At 41.5% G+C, this 27,446-nt stretch overlaps 1 protein-coding gene across 1 annotated transcript in view; it reads left to right on the plus strand.

The window, feature by feature from the left end:
- Positions 1-27,446, plus strand: part of SCAF4 (SR-related CTD associated factor 4) — an 860,634-nt gene that overhangs the window by 662,200 nt on the left and 170,988 nt on the right. Inside the window, exons 21-22 of the mRNA XM_069204042.1 lie at positions 12,801-12,881; positions 12,970-13,155. Coding sequence (XP_069060143.1) covers positions 12,801-12,881; positions 12,970-13,155 — 267 coding nt within the window. The remainder of the gene's footprint in view (positions 1-12,800; positions 12,882-12,969; positions 13,156-27,446) is intronic.

The raw sequence follows: 27,446 nt of genomic DNA on the forward strand, positions 1-27,446 counted from the left end.
TTTGGCTGGCACAAAAAATTAATACGCTGGAGGCAGCATTTCCCCATACGGGACCTCAGGACAAACACAGAATATTAACTATGTGTTTACCCTTTGGGAAGGTGAAACATTGTAATACATTGGGCACGTTGTTTGCCGCGCTCTATACAACGGCACACGGTACACGGACACTAGCCAACTTACCAGAAGTGCTTAAGCAAATTCAAGATGAATACGGGGCTGCCCCAGCCTTAGATTTAGGAATGCAACTGATGGGCAATTTTGCCACGGTTTCTACAATAATCCTAAGCAATCTTAAAGGGGAAGCAGTTGCACTTGCAGTGCGCATGCGTCTTCCTGACGTTCCGCAACAAGATCAGGAGCGGGAACTGCCTAAAATAATAGCGGAAACATATTCCAGTATCGGTCGAGATAGCCATGGGGCTAGACCACAAAAACCTAAATTTCAGGGAAAAGTTAATAAAGACGATACTAAACAACAACCTGAGGGTAATAAGAAGCGCTGGGAGAAAAAACAAACACCTAAAAAAGAAAGGGGAGAATCTCCACGTACGCAGACCCCGCAGAATATGCATAATCTCAGAAATAGAGATAATATAAAAACGCCTGATAGATATCAATATACTGATACACACCAATCTCGTTCCATTCAGGACTCATCGGAAAAGAGAAATGAGAGAGGTGAGCGGACAGAGCGGAGAACAGAGTACGTGAAACCCAGACAGGAATTACAACGCTCTTCGGAGGTTTCTGTCAAGAAGAAAGAGAAACCGGTACAACAAAAACAGTTTAAAAAGAAAAAAGTGGCAGCAGTCTGTTAGGCATGCCACTCAGGAAGAAGGTTCTCTTGAAGAACAAGAAATGGGCTCTAGCACTGCTAGACAGCGCGGCAGAGGTCACAATAGTTCGCCGGAATCTTCTAGAGCATCTGGAGGTGAAAGCAACTGATGACTTCATACAACTAGAAACAGCAGATATGCGTGTCTCTGAACCCGCTAGGGTGTATAGAGTAACTTTACATTTAGAAGGAGACATTGAACGCACTATACACCCAATCTTCTGGGATCGTGTAGTTAAGATATGACATTTTGCTGGCCGAACAAGATTGGCTGCTTGATTTTGTCCGCACCTGCCCAGCTGGGGAGGAGGTTATCAAACCTTCCTTCTCACCCCTTGTTCCAGAGGAACTCGCTGAGTCCTATTCAGTACAATGGGCTCTCGCACAAGCACCTGCGTTATATAGAAATCACGTAGAGTGGGACAGGGATTCTTCATATCATGTAATCCCCATTAAAGGTGAACCTCAGTCACAACCGCAGTATCCCATGAAACAAGGGCACCGGTGAGAGAAATACTTACACAATTAAAATACCAGGGGGGATAATCGAACCCTGTGTCTCGCCGATGAATAAACCCTTATTCCCTGTAGCTAAACCAGACCATTCATATAGAATAGTCTTAGACTACAGACATTTGAACAGACATACACGTACGTATGCTATACAAAATTCACATAGCACTGCACTAATGAGCAACATTGTGCGGAAAAAATATAAAACGACTTTGGATATCTCGAATGGATTCTTCTGCCAGAATATAGCACCTGAAAGCAGAGATTCTGTTGTTTGCCTCAGGGGTATAAGAACAGCCCAGGACTGTTTGCAGCTCGTGTGACTGCTATTTTGCACGAGTTAGACCCTGAAGCGTTGTCATATGTGGATGATATATATCTCACGGATGACGAGTTGCTACAACATTTAAGACGGGTAGCCCGCATTGTTGTAGGGTTTGACGATGTTGGCTACAAATTTAATTTCAAGAAATCAAAAATTGCCTTCCTCAGCGTCCTGTTCCTGGGATATGAGCTGTCGAATGAAGGGAAGAGCCTAGCGCCACAATTCTTAGAAAAGTGTGCACAATTGCAACCACCAAATACGATTAAGAAACTCCAATCATTGTTGGGCTTTCTGAATTTTGGCAGAACATACATTCCGGATTATGCTACATGCATAAAGCCTTTATATGAATTAATACGTCCTGATTTTTCAAGCAAATTCTGGACAATAGAATAGAAACACACTCTTCGAGAGTTACAAGCAGATATGCTTGCAGCGAAACATCTACACACACGGGGACAATAAGACACATTTGGTCATCAGGGTGATAGCTGGGGCCATTGGAATTACTTATGTCACATTTAATGAAGGTGAGACAGTCCCAATAGCATACAAGTCACACTTGTATTCCGCTGCCGAATAACGATTTGCACCCACAGAGAAAATTCTCACTGCTGTACAGATGGCTGTTACTAAAGAGAGACCTCTGGCCAAGGGAAAACGCATTATTGTCATTTCTCCTATTCCGGCCCTTGAGGCTCTAAAAAAAAAAAAAAAGAAAAAAAAAAAAAGCTAGCGTCCTGAACGCAAAAGCACTCCACCCGAGATGGATACAATGGGCTACGTCCTTGACAGCCACTGATGTAGACTACATTTTTGACCCAGAGTTACAAACTCAGGAATTTTTACAATATGAAGTTGAATATCCAGTTCCCGCTGACACATTGCCTATTGATCAATATCAAATAGTCATGTACACCGATGGCTCTGCGCAACCAGCGATTGGAACAAAACATCAATATTCTGCTGCATGTGCGGTTGTGAGCGGCTATTTGGAGGCGGTAAAATTCTGTCCCCCACATACCTATATACAGACCTTAGGGAATCGTACTGTGCAATTGGCTGAGCTAAAAGCTCTGCTAATGGCTCTAGAACATACAGATCCGACACAGTTCACACTGATTGTTTGTGATTCTTATTATTGCGTCCAGTCTTTTAATGAATACCTACAATACTGGCGCTTAAATGGGTTCAGAGATTCGAAAGGCAACACCATAAAACACAGACTACTGTGGGGGAAGGAGACGCTACCTAAAGTCCATGTTGTGCACACACTTGGACACCAGTGCGTTGGAATACACGTAGCTGGAAACACTATGGCTGATGAAGCCGCAAAGTCGGCAGTGGCAGTTGCCACTGTAGCTGCAGTGACTCGTTCGAGTTCCAAACCAGACACAGACATTATGGCTGCCATAAAAGCTACGGTTGCTGGCACGCCTTATCCTAAAGGATTTCCTAATAAATACCAATACTTGATGGGAAGTATGCTGAACGCTGAAGTTAAAATTTCAGGCGTAGCCGTACGCGACATCCCCATTAAAGATGTAAGATCACAATTGATTAGAGCAGCGAATGAGGGTGTGGCATCTGCACATGCTGGCGTGGCTGCTACAATTTCACTCTTACAGGCCTGTTATTGGTGGCTGGGTCTCTATAAAGAGACAAAGCAGTATGTCCTTTGTTGCGACATCTGTCAACAAATTAAAGTTTCAACAGCTAAGCGTCCGCCGCAGACACCCCTCTTAATATCAAACAGACCATTACAATGTGTGTACTTGGACCATTGCGGCCCATTAACACCTAGTGCATTCAAATATATACTAGTCGCTGTTGATTCCTGCTCTGGATGTGTGGGTGTGGCCGCAACACTCGGCTGACGCTCGGACTGTTATTAAAGATTTGCGAGTCTTTGTCGGTACATATGCAGTTGCGGCATTCCATTCGGACCAGGGCTCTGCTTTTGCCTCAGGGGCATTCAGGGACACCATGGCTTCGTTGGGGGTCCAGCTGCAGTACTCGTCTACATTTCATCCTGAGGGAAATTCTGTTGTGGAGCGATTAAACCACGATTTAAAGCAACCCTTAACAGCCAGAGTCTTAGGTACGGGTCGTAGTTGGCTATCCCACCTGTATGGAGTTTAGAGAGCACTTAATAACCTGCCTAGAAGGTACACAAATGTTTGTTCCGGATCTTGATGGTCCTGGTGTGGAGGCGGCGGAAACACCTTTTGACATAAATGATCGTGTAACTGTTTTACAGGAATTACAGCAGTTCCGTGAAGATAACACTTCTAAAAGTGCGCCGTCCACAGGAATTAAGGATGTGCCAGTAACTCCTACCGGCTGGATTCCCAGGGTTGGGAATCTTGTGCGTGAAAAGGTTGCAGTTAAAAAAGAATTTGGCCCTTCTTATCGTGCACCAGTCCCTGTGTTGGGGATACACGGAACCAGAACTGTTTTTCTACCCCCGTTGCCAGGTGCCAAAGAAAATCGCTTTGTTTCTATTGACAATGTCAAGGTACAACATGTGGCCGATCCTACACAGCCGACCCAGAGGAACATCCGGTAGTTCCCGAATCTCTCTCACTTCAGGAGAAGAAGTTCTGCTTCAAGTTGTCTATACCAACACTGTTGGCTCTCTGAGCTTGGGGAGGGTGGATGATGATCTTGCATTAGTTCCACTAACAACGGCCAACTTAGAAACATTTGATCAAGTCACTATGACTACAAACGTGACGGATGGTGCTGTCTACAGTGTACCACCGCGGGAAACACTGACTCCTCCATTGACTACGGCAACGCCTTTTGCACGAACTGCCTCTGGTTACTTTGCCGACAACAACGATGGTCTATCGGACTCGTTTGCCTCTTCGACTGCTGACCTGTCAGGTCCACGTAAGCTGATACATTGGCTTAAAGATACATATTTTGTTTTTCCATGGAACTATTGGTGGCTTTTATTGACTATGCTAGCATTTATTCTTTGGATTGGGTTTGTCGTTACCTTTTTTCTGTTGATACATGGTCATTTTCTTCCCGAGAGATCAGCGGTTGAACAGGTGGAGGAGGTGTTGAAACCACATTTTTCATCACATAAGGCTCGAAGAGACTTGTCCTTTGTGAACATTTCTGCAGTGGCAATTCCAGATGGGATTGTGTGGGATAAAGTAATGTTTGATATATACGGTCCCACTGAAATAATTCAAATACCATATGTGCTAAAGTTATCTATGAATGATAGTCATACCAGGCATTGTATCTGATGATTGGGATGTGAAGACAGTTGACTCAATTATGACAGAATTGCAATATTACACTGCCTATGAAAATGAAGGTGTTTACCAGTTTAGAGACAATTATGGTGATATGTTTTGCTATATTTATTATGGGCACCACTTCATACATGAAGCCAGAAGTCCAAAAACAATATTTGACTATACGTAATCGGAACATTGCCCAACTCCCCTGCAAGGGAGTTCCAAAACTTATTTTGACAAATTTACGTATTTTTCTGGGCATCATCAAAACAATGCTGAGTCATATTATTTTAACTTAATTCTGACTAAGCATAAACAAATGTTATTGACCAACATGAAATTTATATATTCGGACTCCTTTGTTTCCCGGTTATCAATTGAAGGTTATGAATATTGGTCGAAAAATGTTGATTTGAATAGTGTTTGGGGAACAAAACAATTGGCAAACTAAGGGTAGACAAACATTGTTTAGAGCATGTCTCATTCCCGTTCAAATGATTTTTTTAAATGAAACAGTGAAACAGACCAGCTGCTTAGGTTTAGCTACAATCAGAGAATTAAACCTGCCTAGCATACCTGCCCCTGCAAAGTGTAATGACTGGCAAAAGTACACAAATGCAACCTTTAGTGAGCTTACTGAATGGGTCCAGAATGGTACATTTAACACTTCACTGACAAGTCCAGGCGGACTGGCGGGTGGTTATTGTGGCCAATAGATACCAATGGATGTCATCAACGTTTTGTCACCTCCTCGGGGGGGTTTCCAAACGAGTGGGTCAGACCTTCGCTATATATCACCAGAACATGCTGAAATAATTACGACATATAGTGTGGGAAAATTGTGCCAGCAATGGCTAAAATCATCCTCGCTAGATGCAGGCAAGACACTTCGCACTCTCCTGTCTAACAATACTGACTTACAAGATTTTTTGTCAGGCCCGAAGAAACCACATAGGAAGCGTTTCTTGTATGAAGTATACAATGAAATATGGAAACTTTCCCAACAAGAGGCTGCAGCCCAGTTAAGGCAGATATATCAGGAAAATCTGAAAAAAGCATTAGCTGTTGTGGATAATGGCATTCACACCTTGTCCGACCGGATGTATACAACTAACAACATTGTTTCTTCTGCTATAGACATTATACTATCTGATATGTCGTCTTTATATCATGGACAGTCAGACCAGGTCCATTATGCAGTTGGGTTGGACGCTTCAGACATAGAAGGCGGGTCGCGTTCCGTGGCAGCACATCAGTGCCATGGAAATATTTTTTTCCTTTAATTTGACGCGACAACTAATGGCTAAGAAGGAGGTGACTTATGTCATGCTCAACATTGAAAAGTTAGAAAGATTGCCTTTTACCATGGCCGAGATTCCCTCAGCAGAGTGGTTGATACACTGGGTTATTAATCTGCCTGTTTCTACATTACAATTCACTTCTTGTTTGAAACATGTTCCGGTAGGCAGATATGAAAAGCTGGGAGATAGTTACATCCATGAGGTGTGGGAGCATCCCTTCTTGTACAAATGCCTCAATGGCATGAAAGAGGTCTTTCTTAGCGGCAGTTAATGTGAGACTTCAGTCAGCCATTCAGTGATTTGTAAGCAGCTGTCCTTGCATGGGGCGTGCAATGCCTCGGTTGCGAACTTGGCTTGCTATCTGAAGGGAGTTCCAGTCCCCTTGATTACACGCACGTTCCACTAAAATTAGGGTAGCAGACATTTGTCCTAACATTGCTACTTCCAAAGTGAATTTTGACAAGTTAAGCAGACTGAAGGCTTTGTTGTTTCAGGAGCATGTGGCCTTTACATCTGCACGCGAGACCTACGCACTTCAGGTGGCAAGGTCATCGGCGGAAATACAGTCCCTGTTAAATACAAACTTTCCGAGCCACTTTTGTGAACTCGTGGGACGTATATTTAATGCTTCCAGCACGGCTGGAGTAGCACATTTTTTCAAAGCTGTTGGTATTGGTTTCATTCACACCTTCTCTTTCATATTCCTTTTAATACCTTTGGCTATTCATTCAGTTTTCTGAAGCGTTTTTGGGGGATTTCCCGATCACTTTGGCTTTATTAGCCAGCATTTTGCTGTTGCTGTTGTTTTTCTGCAATGGCTGTCCCGCCGCAACAAGGATGAATGTGGGCGCTCTCATCAGCGCAGCTGTGTCGTGAACGCATGATGCAGTACTTTGGAGCAACACTCCTGGAACAGTTGGCGTATAACTGGTCTCTGTCATTCTGACCGGTTTTGGATTGTGTGCAGTCCGTGTTTTGGTGCAGTTGACGCTCTTTTGAACATGCACTGGACGTTTGTCTCTCACAGCAACGCCCCCCAGTGGTTGAAGCTGATCTGTTGATGTTCTCGATGAGGGCTCATTACCAGACATGCGCACTGCGGCTGTGTTTGCTTAGAGAAGCTGATTACGAGATACCCTTCCTGGAGGAAGTTGATATTAACTCGTTCAAAGGCACTGCACGGGATGCCGCCTTGGTTGACACTGGGGCTTTGGAACACACCTGCTCCTTGATAGTCTTTGGCGTGGATTTTCTGGTTTTGTCATCTGCCGAGGTGGAGAATCTCCTGCTTTCCATGACCAGTGCTTGATTTGGACTTATTCTAAATTGACATTATCCTTTGAAATCGGCATTTGGCCTCATGCTCATATTTTAAATTGAAAATGACTATGCTTGTGTGTCCTCTTAACTTGTTGAAACTGAATAGGGTTTTACTTATATTTTAGTTTAGGGCATTTTAGCTTCGGCTTAAACCACTTTCTACCGACAAGGGGAGGGTGTAGTGTAGCCATTTTTTAATATAGCTTCATGCGCGTTAGCTTAACATATTAGGCCTCTGTGCACTTTGCCCTAGATATATTTTATTCAGCCTCGCACTGTTAGTTTACAATAACCAGTTTTACGGTCTTGTTTTAATTTCCTTCTATCACACTGTTTAGCTTAGTTCAGTACTGTGTTCTAAAACAAGGCATTCTTGCTCACTGTGCTTCAGTCAAAGCTCCAGTCTGGTACATTGCCAGTAAACGTGGTAGAAGTTTAGTCTCTAGTGTTCGTAGAAAATACACATCCTTACGTAGGGGCATTTTCTTAGAACATCTGCGTGTTAGTTATAAAAACACTTTCTAGTCCTAGTACACGTCAGAGGGAGATTCCGACCAGGAACGTACAACTAGATGCTGACTGCCCCTTTGCTGATGCAGATCACAGGCCTTTGCTCAGGTATGAGGGTTGATGTCCTCCGGGGGGAACCTGAAAGGCAGGCTTAGAGCTTCACATGCTGTGCTCAGAATATAACTTAGAGAGAACCTAATCTAGTTGCACTATGATAGCCTTATTCTTGTGCTTCACTCTCATTGTTACTATTTTAATCCTACTGTGTTGTGTAGTCCTGGTTATTGCAGCTCACGCTTTGCTATCTAAAATGCAGTTGTTTTATTAAATCAATCTTTAAAACTTAAACTGCTTTTGTCATTTATATATGAGACCGTACTGTGTATGAGAGAACCGGTTGTGACCTGAGTGACCACGACTTCCCTGGGAAGTATTAAGATGTCATGCACTCGGCTGCCCAATTGTCTCTTCCCCTTGGGAGAGATGAGGCACTGCTAGTTAGTCTGAGCAAAACCCGGATTTAGAGTGACAAGGGTCCTCCACCGTGGGTCAGACTTAGTCCCCCACACTGTGGACGATCTTGCTGCTCAAAATCCAGCAGCCTCATTAGGATAATGAGAGCCTACGCGACAGTGTAACTTGTAAGAGTGGGACATATTCTTACGTGTAATGGTCTTGCCCCTAGCAACAATGTTAAAGGTACCATTTCACTGTATAGACAGCTGTCTCCCTGTCAAAAATACCTGCTTTATAAAAACAAGCATTGGCAAAGCCAGTATGTCTCACCTTTTTGACTTATTGGATTTTCCAAGCTCACACTTTTTCCCAATGCTGTACAGCATCTGCAAAAAGCAAAATTGCCAATGAGGTGCAGCACTAAAAGGTAAAAAAGACAAATAGGCTTGATGTCACGGCCATATCTCGATACACAGGTACATGTGATGACGTATGCATACCCTTGTGAAATAAATGAGGAGGGCACTACTTGGATTGGTAAACTAAAAAGTTTAATTTTACTTCAAAGCATATTTTGACATGCAGAGCACCAGATGGTAGCTGCGGGCCTTCAGACATCTTCAGAATATTTAACCCATTCGCTTCCAGGCCCTTTCCCCTCAGGTGGCAGGCCTTTTTTGGGGGGCTATTTGGGGCAGTTCGAGCTTAGGCCCTCATAATTGTTTGTCCACATACGCTATCCACGGCAAATTTGCGCCCTTTTTCTCTACATCCTAGGGTTTCTAGCGGTACCCAGACTTTGTGGGTTCCCCTGAAGGAGACCAAGAAATTAGCCAAAATACAAGGAAAACTTCAATTTAAAAAAAAAAAAAAATTGGAAAAAAGGGATGCAGAAGAAGACTTGTGGTTTCTTTTCCCCTGTAAATAGCATCAACAAAGGATTTGCGGTGCAAAAATCACCAGCTTCCCAGCTTTCAGGAACAGGCGGACTTGAATCGGAAAACCCAAATTTCAACGTAATTTTGGCACTTTACTGGGACATACCCTATTTTTACTATATTTTTTTTTGGTGCTTTCAGCCTCCTTCCAGTTAGTGACAGAAATGGGTGTGAAACCAATGCTGGATCCCAGAAAGCTAAACATTTCTGAAAATTAGACAACATTCTGAATCCCCCAAGGGGTAATTTGTGTAGATCCTACAAAGTTTTCCTACAGAAAATAACAGCTGAAATAAAAAGAATATTGAAATTGAGGTGAAAAAAAACAGCCACTTTTCTTAACGTTTTACTCTAACTTTTTCCTGCAATGTCATATTTTTTAAAGCAATATACCGTTACGTCTGCTGGACTCTTCTGGTTGCGGAGATATAGAGGGCTTGTAGGTTCATCAAAAACCCTAGGTACCCAGAGCCAATAAATGAGCTGCACCTTGCGATGAGTTTTCATTCTATTCCGGGTATACAGCAATTAATTTTCTGAAATATAAAGAGTAAAAAATAGGTTTCAAGAAAACCTTTGTATTTCCAAAATCGGCACAAGATAAGATGTTGAGAAGCAGTGGTTATTTGCACATCTCTGAATTCCGGGGTGCCCATACTAGCATGTGAATTACAGGGCATTTCTCAAATAGACTTAATTTTTACACAGTGTCTTACATTTGGAAGGAAACAATGTAGAGAAAGACAAGGGGCAATAACACTTGTTTTGCTATTCTGTGTTCCCCCAAGTCTCACAATTAAAATGGTACCTCACTTAGGTGGGTAGGCCTAATGCTCGCGACAGGAAACACAACATGGACACATCACATTTTTACATTGAAATCTGACGTGTTTTTTTGCAAAGTGACTAGCTGTAGATTTTGGCCTCTAGCTCAGCCGGCACCTAGGGCAACCTACCAAACCTGCCCATTTTTTTAAAACTAGACACCTAGGATAATCCAAGATGGGGTGACTTTTGGGGCTCTCACCAGGTTCTGTTACCCAGAATCCTTTGCAAACCTCTGAAGTTTGGCTAAAAAACACTTTTTCCTCACATTTCAGTGACACAAAGTTCTGGAATCTGAGAGGAGCCACAAATTCCCCCAAGCCTCCCGATAAAAATGGTACCTCACTTGTGCAGGTAGGCCTAGTACCCGCAAAAAGAAATGCCCCAAAACACTATCTGGGCGCATCAAAATTATCAAATACAAAACTACTGTTTTTGCGGGGGGCACCTGCGTTTTTGGTCCTGGGCTCAGCAGCCATCTAGGGAAAACTACCAAACCCAGACATTTCTGAAAACTAGACACCCAAAGGAGTCCAGGGAGGTGTGACTAGCGTGGATCTCCCAATGTTTTCTTACCCTGAATCCTCAGCAAACTTGAAATTTAGCTAAAAGAACATCACATTTTCCCACATTTCTGTGTGGGATCACCACACCGGGACAAATTTCCTACACCCAATGTTCCCCTCAGTCTCCTGGTAAAAATGTTACCTCACTTGTGTAGGTGGGCCAAGTGCCTGTGACAGGGAAGAGCCAAAAACTTGAGAAATTGAGAGGGAACCAAAGCAGATCCAGAAGGACACTTTGGAAAAAAAAAAAAATCATTTTTAGTCTGACAAGTGCAGCAGAATTTTTATTGGTATAGATGACAGTGCCGGGTGGTAGGAATTTTGTGGATTCCGGAAGATTCCATCACAAAAATGTGTGAAAAATGTGTAATTTCCAGCAAAGTTGGAGGTTTGCAGGGCATTGTGGGTAAGAAAATGGTACGGGTGCAAGTGAAGCACACCACACTGGACTCACCCAGATGTTTCGTTTTCAGATGTGTCTAGGTCTTTTGGATTTTTCTACATGGCAGCGTCCCAAAGTCCCAAAAGTGCACCCTCACCAGTCCAAGTGGGGCGATTTTGAGAGTTAGCCATGCCCTGATGGCCCAAATGTCAAACCAAAACCCAAAATAATCAAATGTCCTCTTGCTTGCCGTGGGATAAGAGATTTTAGTGTGCGGAGGCAGAGCTGAAAGACTGTTACCCTCTTAAGTTGGGGTGGGGGCATAACCAGGCCCATACTGGTTGCCACCAACCTAATAGTTTTTTTTTTTTATTCCCTGGCATGTAGTATGCTTTCTGCCCCGCCCCGGGAGTGGATCCGGGGTCATTGCCCCATCTGCCCACCGGTGGGTAGAACAACTTTGGCCCCATTAATGGGGGGGGAATCTTCCCTGGTCTCTGTAGGCTTTCTGCCCCCCTTGGAGGCAGATGGGCCTTCCAAAAATAGACTGATCTGCCCCGGGGGAGGTGAGTGACCCTTGACCTTTATGAGCTAATTTCAGTTTTTTTTAAAATAAACATTGCCTACCTTCTTTAAAAACAATGTGCCAAATTAATTAATGGGTTAAGATCTAGTCTCTGGAAACAGAAAGCATTGTTTAATGGTTGGAAAAATCTAGAATTTGGTAAGACATTTATTGTACTCTGCAAGGAACAACATAGAACCAAAATATGTACAAATTGGACCCCAATTCTTTTGACAGTGGTTTGGTTTTTGAATATTTTATTTTTATAAATGAATGTAATTTACATTTTACCCGTCATTCAGAGATGTTGCGGAGAAGCACAATATCTATTTGATAGTCTTTTAGGTCTGTCATTAAATCTTAAAAGGTAAACAGTTTAAAGTCAGTTCGTGATCAAAGCTGAAACTGTTGTCTATGGCACAAGCACTTGGACTCTGTATATTAAAACTTGAGAAGACCTGGATTAATTGCTTATAAAAAATATAATCGCATCAGTAGCTTTTAGTCTCTTCAACCCTGCAAGTATTTAAACTATTTATCTACTCCTAGCCCTGTTGTACCATAGACTGGATAGATATTTGGTGAATTAATAAAGCTACAATAGAATTTCTAACCAGCATCTACATTTTTTCTCACCAACAGCAACAGAGCATCTAACGTAATAGTGGAACAGGCAAACTGCTGCTCCATTATTTACTCTCTCCTGTAAACATTTATGAAGCCCATTCTGATTGCTTGTTAATCCCGTGTACGTTTTGATGCAAGTTCACTTACCTTTCTGCAGCTGCTTCAGCTGTGAACTGTACTTTGGAGATTTGGTATTGTCTCCTTAAATTGCATTTACTTCATGATTATCATTTTTCTTTGCGTATAGTAGAGCATGGGTAAACCATTTTAATAGAAGCAGTGTTTAAGTCTGATACTTAACAGGGTTAGTCCTGCAAACCCTAGCTTAAAAACTGGAAATCACATATGAATTTAATGTTTTCATCCTTAATTTGTAGGTTTCTTTCCTCGTGGTCCTCCTGGCCACATTCCTCCACCAGTCTCTCTTCCTCCTGCATCCGGAGTAAACATCTCTACCAGTAAGTGCTTTGCTTATCGTGAGGGGTAATTTAACTGAGAGCAATTTTGAAAGAAGCAAACTGTGTATCCGTATATTTTTCTTTGTAGCTTCTGCAGCTGTAGTATCTGATGACGATAAAAAAGAGTCCTCTCATGAGAGCCCAGTTACACAGATGACTGGCACTAGAGATACTAATGCAGAATCTGTGGAAGGAGTTAATACATTTGGGCCTATTCCGCCAGCAAGGCCCCCTAATAATCCCACACCTCCAGGTGCACCCATAGCTCTTCTTGGTAAGTTAATTTCATATGTTCATTCCTTTATTCTTCGTTATATTAATTTGGTTTCTGCAGCAGTAGTTGTGTTTTTGAAACTTGGTCTGAAATTATTTTGTTTTACTAGCAAAGTAAATCAAAATGTAATTTAGCATTACAGTGCAAACGTGATGGAATTGTAGCAGTCACAATACCGAGTTTGTTTTCAGTACAAATACAGTAAATGACATGTTTAAAGCCACTGTTTGTAGACTAAAATGGTGATTGTGTGAGTGGCAACCTGATACTTTCCATATAGTTTACTCTAGAATTAGTTGTGTGAATATATATTTTTCCTTTTGGTCTAGTAAAGACTGGTTCAGCTAATATTGCACATAGATATTAAAATCTGATTGAATAAAGATGTGTTTACTTTTTATTTTAAATGTAATATCAATATTACCTATTTCAAGTATGTACTGCCAATTCAGCAGTGAATACGCATTTGTGGTGCTATTAAGTGCGTCATTGTGATTTTTCCTTTTCCTTCCATATTCCTCCATGACACTCAAATATTGCTCTGTGTTTGCCTGCTGAGATATTGGTTCATTCTCTGTCTCATCTTGGCTATAAGTGAATGAACAAACCTTTATGTCTTAAACTAGAATTGTCGCAAAAATCCTGGTAGCATATTTATTTGCGGTCTCTTCTTTGTTGCAGATCTGCATTTAAAAATGTAAGTTAAAAACTGTCTAAGTACTCAAAATGCAGTATCTCTCATTCCTGGGACCAAACCTCAGTCAGGATTTAACTTTCCTTAGTTACTCGGGTAGCACCTGTAAACATTGCCTTCTGCATGGTGCCACTGTGGATATACTGTGTGCTGTCTCCATGTGGAAATGGGATGGAAACAATTCATGTTTAATCCAGAAAGGTTTGTGTGCTAAACCACCCAATAGTAGACTGTCGCAGAAAAGTCTAGCTTCTTTTGTCTCCTCCTTACTTTGGTACCTCAGTATTTTTCATCAGGATCTCACACCCAGAATATTGCATACAGCATGTGAAAAATGAAGCAGAACGCATGGCCTGCCCCACTTAATAGCACCACTCACTGCGTGCTTTAGACAGAACTTGCTCTCTTGTTGCCCTAGTGAAGGACTTGTTTTCTGTCTAAGCCAGTTGAAACGGTATTGAGTCTATTCTACTGCAATTAGAAGGGCTGTTAGTTAATGTTATAGTATTTCCAGTTAAATGTTAGATGGTGCTTTGGTGATGTTTTCAGCATTTGAACTGAACCAGTTAGGCTTTTATCTTTCTAGTGCATCCAAATCATGTAGGTTAACATCTTTGTAAGAATAGTGGTCGTCATAGTTTGGCAGTAGCAGTAATGTAGCCTCGCATCTCCCTCCCTAACCCTTCCCCAATCACACGTTATCGTGACAAAAACACATATACCGTATCCTGTGAACATCTTGCACTCAGTCATCCGTTTCAGTGGTGTCGAGTTGAGTAAGATTTGCTTCATCCTAGTTTTCACTCTTACATTGTCTCAAGTGTTTTCCCTGTTGCTGTAATACATGATTTTAGAGCTGTCTCTGAATATAATGGGTGTTCTTTCTGCTTGCGTTGCAATAAAACCATTTTACAGTTGATTTAATTTGTCCTATGTACCAGCGCCCTCAATATAATATATTATGTTTTCCTGTTAAATCCGTGTCTGTCTGGTTGCAGAATAAATTTCCTGCAAAGGGGTTAAAATATTTGTAGCCCGTTGAAGGTGTACACTGCATGAAAACGCTCAGGCAAGCAGGAAATTCACACGTCTTCTGTTACTGTCCCCTGCCCTACCCACCCTGATCAATTTACCTGCTGGTCTGCATGGTGTGGAAGGTTTTGGTGGAAGTTAGAACCTGGGGTTAATAAATATGCTGCCCCTCCTTTCAGTAGGTGCTGCAATTTCCATGACGGCTCATCAAGGAGTGCTTCAGAAGGTACTGCATGCCATGCTATGGCATTCATTTTGCTTCTTTGTCTACAGTATAATTCCAGAGATCAAGGCTTCACCCTATGTTACTAAGGTGGTTGCTCTCATGACGCCCCATAATGTTGACCCAATGAAGGCTTATTCCTAACAGGTAGTATTTCAACTGCTTCAGACCCTGGGCTTGTTAGGAGCACTTGTTCTGTGCTATGGTGAAAGCACTGTTGCGGTGTAATGGTGTAGGAGTGCTAGTTCTCCTCGATAATCTAGTAGTAGCCCTGGATTTTTGTGTTGTGTTTAGAGATTGTGGGAACATGCAAGTGCTGGTTCTCATGACCAGCATTAGCACTGTGGGATTCTTTATGTACTCAATCTCTTCAAAATCTACAGTAACTACCTTTAGCTAACAGTAGGCAAAGGGGTAAAGACCATCTGCATCCAAGGTGCTGTTTTAAGAGTAATAGTGGGGCAGTAGTTCTTGTCAGGTTATTTGCATTTGCTGTATTTGCCTAAATTATGGAATTGTGGTAGGGGAGAGCAATAGGGTCTAGATTACTTGTGAGAAAAGGTATGTATATTGGCCTGAAGTACTGATAATTTGTAGACGAAACTGAATTGCACCTGACAATGGTGGGAGAGTGAAAAAAATGGACATTATGGCAGTAGTGTCATACAATCCAGTACAGGAAAGCACTTAAAACGGTTAGTGAATGGCTGAATGAGTGTGATTTGTCTGTGAGCGCACCCTAGTAGAAAGAAGGCTAGCATTGCAGGAGTGCATCTACAAAGGAGCGCAGTTCCAAATATGAATCAGTGGAGAAAAAAGTATGTGCTCAAAAGACGTTTGACCCAGAACATTCAGTGCTTTTTGAGAAAATGTTGAGGACAATATAAAAAATGTGTCCGAAGCTCAAGCCGCAAAGCAGAATGTGAGGGGAGAATGTGTTCACCTAAATGCTACCTAAACCAGGTGCGAATTAGGATATAATAATATGTTTCAGTTAGACCAGGTATTGACTGGTCCCAACGTGAAAAGTGATCATATCAAAGTACTAATTTATATTTGAAATGCGAATATCGATTAGGTGCCACACTTTTCATGTTGTTCAGACCTCTTTATTTAATTTATAAAGTGAAACTGTTGTCACATTCTTGCTTAGCATTCGATTTGTGCCTCAAAAAGTCTCTTAGCGTTTTACCACTTTTTGCTTTCCTAGAGTGCAGCAAGATGCAAATACTTAACTAAAATTGGTGATAAATAGAATCCATCTGTGCCGAAAAGGGTTAGGGAGCAGGCTGAAGGAAATCCAGGCTTAGATCAGTGTTTCCCTAAAATGTTGCATGAGTTTGTGTTTATACTATTGCAATTTCCAGGTTAGGGTGGGTGAGCGCTACTCTGGGCTGAGGAAGCAGAAGCAAAGACTTGAGATGCTCTTCTGAAAAATACATTTTTTATGTCTGGGCCATTCTGCCTTTGCCGTTATGGCAACCCTGACTTAGCTCAACTAAACCATTATCACATCAGCTAAGATAGATTTTAGCTGTTCGCTACCCCTATGATATGTTATATCATGAAATTCTCTGGAATGCATAGAAACCCTGGCATTGAAATGTCTCATGTTGCCCATCCCGTTGCAAATGGCAGATGATATAAATTATGGACAGATTTATATTTGATCCACTGAATTGTAATTGATGTGAAAGAAATTTACATAGTGACGGCTGAGATGTTTAAATATTGATAAACGTTAATTTAGTCATTACTTAAGGTAATAATATGCTCTACCGCGTTTGTTTAACCAGAGATTCAATTAGCGAGACCACTCCGAACCACCATAGGCTCTTGAGCCTCATGGGTCTTGTGCTATGGTTGAGAACCTCGCAGCAATTGAATTTACATCAATGGAAGAATTCCTCCCATTCCATTGAAAAACTGCCTCCTCGTTTACTTTTTCTTTAATCTGACATTACAGAAGAATGTCTAGCACAAGGCCCTGCATTTTACATCACCTAATCTATTTCTGATTAAAGCTGTGTAAGCTCCTACCAAAGGTTCAGAATTTATTTTATCAACCTAATGAACGACACTAATGTTTTCTTACCCTTTGACAGGAGTGGTAGATCGGAGATGAGTTCTCTCCTTGCTTTTAACCATTCTTGCCCATCCTCTGTCCAGACATCCACCTCCACGAGAAATGTTCTCAAGCACACATATCACCGCTCTGAGTGACAGGTGACTGATAATAGACTGGCTGTATTGAGTGACAAAAATGTTATAAGTGAAGGTCCCTGAAATGGTTTCTGTTGAATGATGACAGGACCGGTAACGAGGTAACTCTAGATTGTACTGATCTGCATCTCAACGTCTTACTAAAGGAAAATCTTCCAAACTGTACGGTTAGGCTTAATTCATGTGTTGCCCTACCATTACTGCACCTTTTGTTTCTTCCACCCCAGACTTTCCACTACTAGAATGAGGGAAAAAAAGAATCTCTTTATCGTTCTGCAGCTTTTAGTACATGAAGGCCAAGAGCAGAACACAACACTGCATCTCCTTTAAGCCCCTCTGTGCTGTAATCTTCTGTGATTGCAGCAGATCCCCAAAGCAGAATTGCAGTTGTTTTCTTGCTGCTGGTTATGCACAAGACACAACTCCATCACAGTGAGATGAGGAAAAGATCCCAATTGGCCACATTAATTGTCCCTTATCCTACCCCTTAGGGTCGTCAAGAATGACAAATTTCTCTAGATCACAGCAAGTTGGTTACTCCTGTTGTGAGTATCGGAAGATCCCTGAGCCATACTGTTACCACCCGCCTTAGCATCTGTAGTTGCCAAAACCACCACACTTTAATGCAGTTTTCTTAAACCCTATAACTCCGTGAGAAGAGGTAGAACCCCTGTCACGTCCCAGCTCGGAGCCACATCATAGCATGACAAAAAGTATTTTGTTACACACAAGCATGGGTGTTGTATTGTTGTCGCACATTTATAAATGTGAATGCTGTAACCCCTACTCTCTTCAACTCTCAGTTGATTGCATGTGATTCGGCATCTCTGCTGTGTGAATTGCAAGTGACAACCTTCAGACGATTTCTGCGATTGACCTGTTTCAACTAAGTCTGATCTGGGAATAAGCTTATCAAGCCAGGGTCAGGTAGGTTGGATTTGGGTTTGTGAGAGAGCATGGGCTTCAGTGGTGTCGTTTGTTTTCCATTTTATTTTCTGGTCTCCTACACCACGCTGGCAGCTTATTTTATTTTTCCAAACATCTTTTTTTACCAGCAAAGTAAATGAGAAGAACTGGCTGGGTCTTGGGGTGCTAAAGGTAAACCCCGCTTAAATCCAGTCATCAACTGATGGATGGTCTCATTCAGAACCTTCGGAAGCAAATTGGCAAATATATCGCTCCCACAGCACACCTTGAACTCATTCTACAAATCTCGTACAGAAGTACTCTGATAACATTGCCCTAGTGGAAATGTGTAGACGTGCAAATGTTTCTGTATGTTCTGCAGACTTGTTCTCCTGGACACCTATTGATAAGCAGATGTGCTTACCATGGGCGAATATCTTACAAAAAAATCCTTAAATTAAGTCCTCATCCACGTTCGAAAGTACATGCTATACAATGTGATGTGTTCACTAAAAGCACGTTTTAGTTTAAAATGAGTGTCTGACGGCTGGCAATGTGTTCTCTTTTATGGATGTTCTGAAAGGTGATTAAAAACCCACCGTTTTAGTCGACGAATGAGGATAAATCATTCCACGCCTGCTGAACAGCCCTGAGGGTTGGTGAGTTTATGAAATTCATAAAGTCTGTGTCTGAAACGTCTGTTAATTCAAGCTTCTAAAAACGTTTATAAAACATGCACCTGCCAAGGGATACTTCAGTTGGAGAACTAACGGAGTATGAGGGGACCAGTGGAGCAGCAGGTGCACTGGCAGTGGCTTCACTGCTATGAGGGCCCCCCTGCTTCCCAAGTGTAGCTGCGTTTCACTGTCCAAGTAGGAGCAAAAAGGGATCTTTTCATAGCTGGTGGTAGGGCCTGTAGCAACTTTGCTACGCCACTTTATGGATCCCGTGTTATAAGTAGATCATCTTTTCAACCTAATCTGCTACTTAACCTCTCCCAATCGTGCTTTTAAGGGTGGTTGCAGTTGCTACATCTTTGGTTAAAATCTGTTTCTTTTTCTGAACTTTGAGCATTTATTGGAATTTTTATTGTGTGATCTATATGCGGAGCATGGCAGGGATATACATTGATGGAGGTGACTTTTCGAAAGGTGGTGTGCATCAAGTGGAGGTTCACACATTTGAATTGCGAAGTGCCTCGTTAGATAATTTTACACGTTTACAATTTTAAGCACATGGGTATAAAGTAATTTGTCAAGAATAGCACAATGTTTAATCTGCTGCTAGAACCGGGCCTGGAAGCTAGGTCACCAGTTCGGCAGTGTAGCTACTGGACTATTAATCCCCTAAGTATCAAAAAAAGAAATCTGCAAAATACTGAACATCCCCTTTCATTTATCCAGCGTCTTGTAAAAATGTATAACCACATCTTACCGAAATGAGAATGTAGTTGGGAAATTGGGCTGATAAACCATATAAAATATTTTTTCCAAAACTTTCTTCAAGTGCATTTAAGTTGCATTCGCTTTGTGTATTTGCCTTGCATCCATAGTTGAGTAAATTATTTTCCACAAGCTGAATATCCACTGCAGGAGTAATATAACGAATCTTGCTGCAGTTATTTACGCTTGTCAGAAATGCTTTAATAGATGTGAGTGACCTACAGAGCAATTCTTTTTTCCTACACCAAGCTCACAGAAAAATCCTCAATAAAAAGAATTGGTCTTTCTTTAAATGAATTATCTGAAGTAAATCACAGAAAAATAACTACATAGTGTCCTGATTGTAGTTTATTACCTCATATTATTTTATCACTTTAGGGACATTTTCCCTATTTACGATTTTTGATTGTTACTTGATTGGATAACTGATGCGGCAGCAATCATTTTTGAATAACAACTTTAAGCTTTAAAGCAGACTTCATCCTTTTTTGTACATTTTGCCATCTTTCTTTCCCTTCCCTCCTGGCGATTCTTTTTTGATGCTGCATGCTGTTGTTAATGTCATGTTCATGCTATAGAGAACACTACTACCTTGAAATGTCATTTGGTGCAAACTGAAACCTTTTGCAAAAGTCAGAGGATCTACTTCCTGAACCTTCAGACAACTTTGTTCTAAATTCATCTGAACCATTTAAACCATTTACCCCCTGGTGTCTTTAATTCAGTACTCCAGCACACCCTCCTTATTTTTGTGGTGTTTTAATTTGTGCTTGCTCTTTATGCTACACCATCCTTATTCATCTGCTTTGTGTCCACCTCCATTGCTTATCTGTGATTTTTCAGTCCCGTCTCTCAACATCTCATCTTACTCGCCGCCTATTGAGTAACTGCTTCCAAAATTATGTATAAAACCCACTCCTAGTAAGCTACTTTTAATTGTATTTATTTCACATGCAAAATTGTTAAAATGGCTGATTCCTAAGCCTCTGGTGGCTCCATCTTAATGCATCCTCGTTTTTGTGCATTCTGTTCTCTTACATAGTGCATGCTGTTCTACCGAGGAAATGAAGTAGGTGGAACGGCTTGTGTTTCTTGATGCTTGCTAATATTGTCCTTTTCTTTCAGCACATTAGTTACATGTATGTACTATATTTGGAGCTACTTAAGTATCTGTTGACAGTTTTTTTTTTTTTTTCTATGACACCGAGTCATATTGTATTTGTTTTCGGTGCATTGTGATGTTTATATTTTAAGGATGAGAGAAAAATATACTCCTACACTTCAGTAGAATACCTGCCCTTTAGACATTGCTGTGAACGCAATTATTTTTTTTCCTTTTAATACACAATGACTCAAGGATAACAATCGCAACTTAATAGCAATATTTTATTACTGTCTCGATTATTCCCGCTAGACTCTAAAGCATCCAGAGAAACACCTTAGAACAGTGGCCTCCAAACTTTTTAACGCCGCAAAAAAATGTCACAATTATTTTATAAAGATGGCGATGTTTAAATATGTCTAGCTGTATTTAAACATTGCAGTTAAATACTGTTTCCTTTTTAAAAATGCAATAACATGTTTATGCTTAAAACAAAATACTGTTATTTGTGTAATGACTTTTTGACCAGAGCTTGTCGCGCCCCCTAGGATCACTTTGGGCCCCCTATGGGGGGCCTGCCCCCCAGTTTGAAGACCCCTGCCTTAGAACATATCACATGGGCCCCACAGTGTCATGATATGCTTGTAGTTTGCTATCTTATCACTAAAAAACACATAAATAATATGCACTGCCATGCTCAGAGCAACACTCGTCAACACACACGCACACACTTAATAGTGCTTATTAGACCACTACCCACACCCACACATTCAGCAGTGATTTATGATATAATTATCACCATGCTCTCAATATCTCTCCTCTCTAATCACGTCACACACATAAACAGTGGAACACATTGGAACATTAAGCTCACGTCCAGCACAGATGTGCCTTATGAATATTGGTTACTGCGTTGCAAGATGTTACATCTAGAGCCTTTACTTATCTACTTGCGGTATGTACAGAGGAAGGAGTACCCTTGCATTGCAATTTCTTTGTATGGCAGGTAAGATGGTAAGTATCTAAACTTAAAATATATATATATATATATATATATATATATATATATATATATATATTTTATCTCCCAAAAAAAAGTTACAGGGAATTTATAGGTAGGTTCACATTTTTTACCCACACACAGCCAGATATTCAGAAGATGTAGTTATACTCTTACTTTTGTTAAACTATATAGCATGCACCCAACCCTAGGCTTCGCACTGCCTTTGGCTGTGCGCATCGTGAATGAGAGTAAGTTTTTCTTTTTTCCATTGGGCTTCAGATCTGCATATCCATTTACACAGGGGAGTTGCGCTGTGTACTGCCATAATCTGTTAATCAGCCAAAAAAAAGGGCAATTTGTTGCTCATAAGGGGTCCCTTAGATACCCCTATGTGTCTTATGTGTTTCTATTTGTTTTCTTTTCTCCCCGGGGACGCAGCCAAGAAATAAAATGGTGGCTGCAACTTTCTTTTAATTTTACGGCCAGCCAATCAGGGACTGGCTTTTTGCTCCAATCCGCAGAAGATCTTCATCACTAAAGATGTGTATATATTTTTCAGTTTAATAATACAAAAACTACTGAACAGATTTACACCAAATCACAAACAGCACAATCTGCGGACCAGTATCTATCTTCCTGACAAATTTGGTGTAATTTTGTTCTTCGGTTCTGGTTGTAGCTGTCGTTAAAGATTACAAAATACTCTTAGACCCCCCTTTTTCTTTGCCTTGCTTGACTAATCACTGAGAATATTTCCAGACAGTAGCTAAAGTAACTTGTACACTACTTTTTAAAATTCTGTGAAGGTTCGTCAAAAGGCTCCAAAGTTATTATAAGGATAAAAAATGATTCATCAGTGGGAAAAGATGGTCCTAACTATAAATTTGTGTTTTCATAGCATGTGTAGCTGTATATGCAAATGCCGTGCAAACCCCTGCTATCCTGTTAGGCCCAGATGTTTACAACTTGTTTATCTTTGAAGAAGACAGTCACAAGGCCGGTTTTTGACTCCACCCTTAATCCACAGTGCTGCAGCGCACTGGTTCCTCTTCAGATTTTCTTCCATCAGTCTTTGACATTTAGGAATGCTGCTCTGAGATAGACATGTTGGCACACCAGTTCTTTCTTCTAGTTTCCAGCAGTTTGCCTTTGACCACAACAAAAACAACATTACTGCGATAAAGGATCTATCTGTCGGGCACACTGGAACTTAGGACCAGAACATCACCAATCTGTGCTCTTCATTGCACCATCGCACCACGGCCTCAAACTGCCATTGATTTCTAATCCTCACTGGTGCCACTTGGAGAATGCACATAGGGTAAGGGCATGAAACATACTCTCTTCCAGTTCTTCCCCCATGTGTAATACGAAATAGCCTTGGAGCGACCATCACAAGGGTTGTAACCTCCGTCACTCCCCTGAACAATTGGAGATCTACTGTAAAGCCTACCTCGCTTTCCCCAGCAGGAAACCCTTATAGTAACAGAGGGAAAGGAGATGGGCTCATCACAGGAGGCAAAGATCGGCTTGATCAGACACACCTGGCATTTTTGTGAACTGAAGATACGTCAGGATTGAGGAAGATGAATTCAGCACCTCTGACAATACAGTGGACCAACCCAGGGTTCTGCAAAGTTGATCCTGGAGAGCCGGGTCCATGCCAGATTTTTAGCATATCCACTTTAAGAAACAAGATGTTTCAGAAATCAAAATTTTTCTAAATGTGGATATGCTAAAAAGCTGCCATGGACCTGGCTCTCCGGGACAGACTTTGCAGAACCCTGGACCAACCATAGGAGAGTCCAGGGACCATCTTCTCCAAGGGCCTCCAACATCGAAGCGGAGATCAGGGTCCTCAAACCAGCGGTGCAAAGCACACCAGCCTCAAGCCGAAGACAAAATTAAGGCAACCAGTCCCAAGGTCTGCCTCAAGCCCCAAAATGCCAAACCACTGAGGCAAAGCACCACTGCGCGGGAGGCAGACATAAAGCCCTGAGTTTAGCCAGAAACTGCACAGACATTTGAGTTCTGCTCATTTTTGGACACCCTAGACTCAAAAGGCAGGCTTGACACCTGTGAAAATCTCATCTAGGGGCAGAGACCAACATTGTGCTTCAGTGCCACCTCGGTCCTAGGACTCTGAAAAGCCACATTTAACACCAATACCAGATGCCTGGAGTCCTTGAAAGGCCATACTCCAAGTGAAAATCGACACTTTGGAACGGGTATTGAGGCCAGTGCCAAAATGCGCTCAACTCCGAAATAGGGCACCACAGACTCCATCTTGAAAAAGGTAGCGAAAGTCCTAAATGTAGAGCAGAAGGTGATCATCATCCACCCAGACACATGCAAAATTCTGACCTCCAGGACTCGGATCCTGAAAAAACGCCGGCTGGACTTTGAGTTGGTGACAAGGATTTGATTCTTCAAGCCACTAGCTGTATACTATACTCACCACTGATACCCACTCTCACGGCCACTGCCTCTACACACTGCTCCACCAGCACCCACAGGACACTCATACAAAGCCAGGGAGCCCTCACTTCCTGCAAGATCCCTAATACAGGCCCTTTAGCCCCTTGAAGGAAGATGACCCCTGGGAGAACTATGTGATAGACTCCATAAACAACCCAGACATCGAGCCCTACTCTGCCAAACCAGCCCGGCGTGCTATACTACTGCATTCGATGTATAATCTTCTAGTAGTACAATCTTCTGTAATGCAGAGGACTGCACTGTATCATCAATTCAAACTACACTATATAATATGTATACGTGTGTGTGTGTGCGCATACACACACACACATACTTGCCTGTAATGCAATGACCTCCTGACGTACTTACGATGCTCTGACTGTTGAAGTCAAATGCATGTTAAAGACGGCAGGCCATGCCATATATGTGGTTGTCCGAGTTCTCAAACCATCACTCCAGACCAGGACACACTAATAATTTTCTTTCTCTCACTGCAGTCAGAAGAACTCTTTGGCACCAGATTTCTTTCACACATCTTGATCTTGCTGCGAGTGTGCACACGTACTGAACTAAATGAAACAATGTATTATAGCCATCTGGTTTCGCCCATCAAACTCCCATAACATTGACCCACAAATAACGGAATACAACTTCCAAAACTGACACCTCCAGTCACACAATTGTCAGCACATTGGCGTATTTATCATGAAAAGTCAGAAATAAAAAGTTAGCGAGCCTTACGTAGCTTATTAAACTCAAACCTCTCCACTTCTGCATACAAACCATCTCGACATACGTGAGATGCGTCTGTTATAGTGTTAGGGGAAAAAAAGTGTGTGCCATCAAAACACATGTGAATGCACTTTAGAAAAATGCTATTTAAAAGTTAATTGAAAGGAGCTAGGAAATTGGATGCACAAAGGGGAAATGCAAATACACTACATTTGATCCTAAAGCCCGTTTTCCATTCACCTCCTTTCCAGACATTTTCAAGCTGATGAGCCTTGTACAGGCATTATTTGTAGATCGTTAAGGTGCCAACCTGTTTCAGCAGGATTGAAATCAGGGGAAGGGTTCATGTTTTTATTGTAATATGATTTGTAATCTGTAGAAATCTGCAAACTGCTGCCTTTTTTTGGTAATGAAAAACAAGGTATTGGTATGGAGAGCCTGATGAAGCAGTTTGTTGGTATTTATTTTGACAGACATTTATCGATTCTGTTTAATAGAATAGCTTGTGTGGACAGGGTGTAAATTCTTCTAGGTAAACTAGGTGTCCCGTGCTAAGAAGCAATTTCGGATTTGAAGTTCTGGTATCACCTTCATTACTATTTTTGTTTGCCAGGACCATAGAACATGTTGCTCTGAGGACCTCATTCATTGGAAATTACGAGGTATCTATGGTCTTTTGTGCCGATCAGTAGGCTGAGAGCCAGCTCGTGCCTAATATCAATCTAAACTATACAGCATCTTGAGTTCCGGAAGGCACTCGTTGGTGTCCCAGCCTCAAACATTTAATGGTATTTTTAGCCAGATGTGATCTCTTCCAGTGGCCCCAAAATAGTCATTACAGAAAATTGTTGTAAAATCATTGGGGGAAACAATAAGTGTAAGTTCACAGTATTGTGGTTTGCAGCGACCTGAAGGGTGTCCTTCGCTGATGCTAGGTGGAATTTTCCATTAATTCTTTGGTTTCCTGGTAAAGTTCTTGACACACTGTCTTTCTTGATCACAATGCTAGGAGAGGTTGTTTTCTCTTAATTTGGGGTCTGGCCAGGCATGTTTAGTTATTTTCTACATCCATAAAGGTCTTTTGGTTTGCAAGCTTCATCCATCTTTTAAACTATCATTCATATTTTCCTTCCTCCCACCACAGCATACATCATGAGGAAATGGGTTAGGACACTTTCTCTTCTGTTTGAGCATCTGCACAAAGCCTGCGTACATTGTTCACATCCACCTAAAAATAATTACATAATTTCTCTTTCGTAACAAAGCTGGTTTACAGTGTGCTTTTCTCTTCATTGTTTTTGTCTTTAAATAACTTCATTTGTTTTGCCTGCACTGTGGGTGATTTACTGTCTACTTGTTAAAGTTGCTGTTCTAAAGTGCGTACATAGAATTGTAATGCATCTGCCTGCAATTGAAGTGTTAAGTCTGTTTAATCTTCTCTACTTTACAAATAATAAAATGTATGACACATCTAAAAGACTTGTTATATAAATAAATCACTGGTAAAATAGCATTATCAGTGAATTTTTTAGCTTCACATTTTTATTGCAAGCACATGACAGCCACGTTAAGGGGGCAGCACGTTTTATTTCTATTTTTTTGTTGGATATGCTTGCATTGAAAAAAACCTGATAAGAGCAGATATTTCAACTTTGCTCGTGATTATTTGCTTTGGTGAACACAAGTCACTCCTAATTTGCATGAACTGCGCAGCATGAGCTGAGCATGTTTTGTTGGAATTTACTGAAGCCCCATGTAATTTCTTCGCCTCTAATCTCTACAAGGCAGTGAACCTGTAGCAGGTTCATTGTGATCAAGGCACCTAATTTCACTGAACAGTTTGCAGTCAGTCCCGACTAAAATAAGAGCTTTTGCCCTCAGAAAAATCAGCTTATGTCACCAAATGGTGAAACTGTATTAAATCGCTCTGACGTTTAACTGCCGTTCTCAAGTCCATGAGTTAGGTATTGACTGTTACAGTCATGGTTATATAATCAGAAATTTGTTACAGCTCAGCAACAAAGAAGTCAGAATGGCATCAAATATGCCTGTGTAAAACTGGGGGAATGTTCCAGTCTATTGTTTCCCATGAGGTTGGCAAATCAAAGGCAGCCTTATCTACAGAACTGGAAAACCTGTCTACCTGCACAAAAAATGTAAACACAGGGTCAGGATAGTATTTAACGTGTGTGAGTGACCTCCACCCTTCTCACAAGTGGTGAGTCACCGACACCTTTCTCATGAGAGGCCAAAGAAATCTCTAAGTAATTTGCATTGTCTTAAGGAACTATGGTTAAGTTAGCCATGTAGGACCCTGCTGAACCTCACCCATAAGGGTAGGCTGAGAGGAACACCCATGTGCCCTTGCAGCTGCTGCTGTACATTGTTTTTCCAGAATATGAGACATGTTTTTCATGTTGGTCCTTTCAGTATGGTCCCCACACATGCCAACTCTT

The sequence above is a fragment of the Pleurodeles waltl genome, chromosome 8 (assembly GCF_031143425.1).
Source record: "Pleurodeles waltl isolate 20211129_DDA chromosome 8, aPleWal1.hap1.20221129, whole genome shotgun sequence".
NCBI lineage: Eukaryota > Metazoa > Chordata > Amphibia > Caudata > Salamandridae > Pleurodeles > Pleurodeles waltl.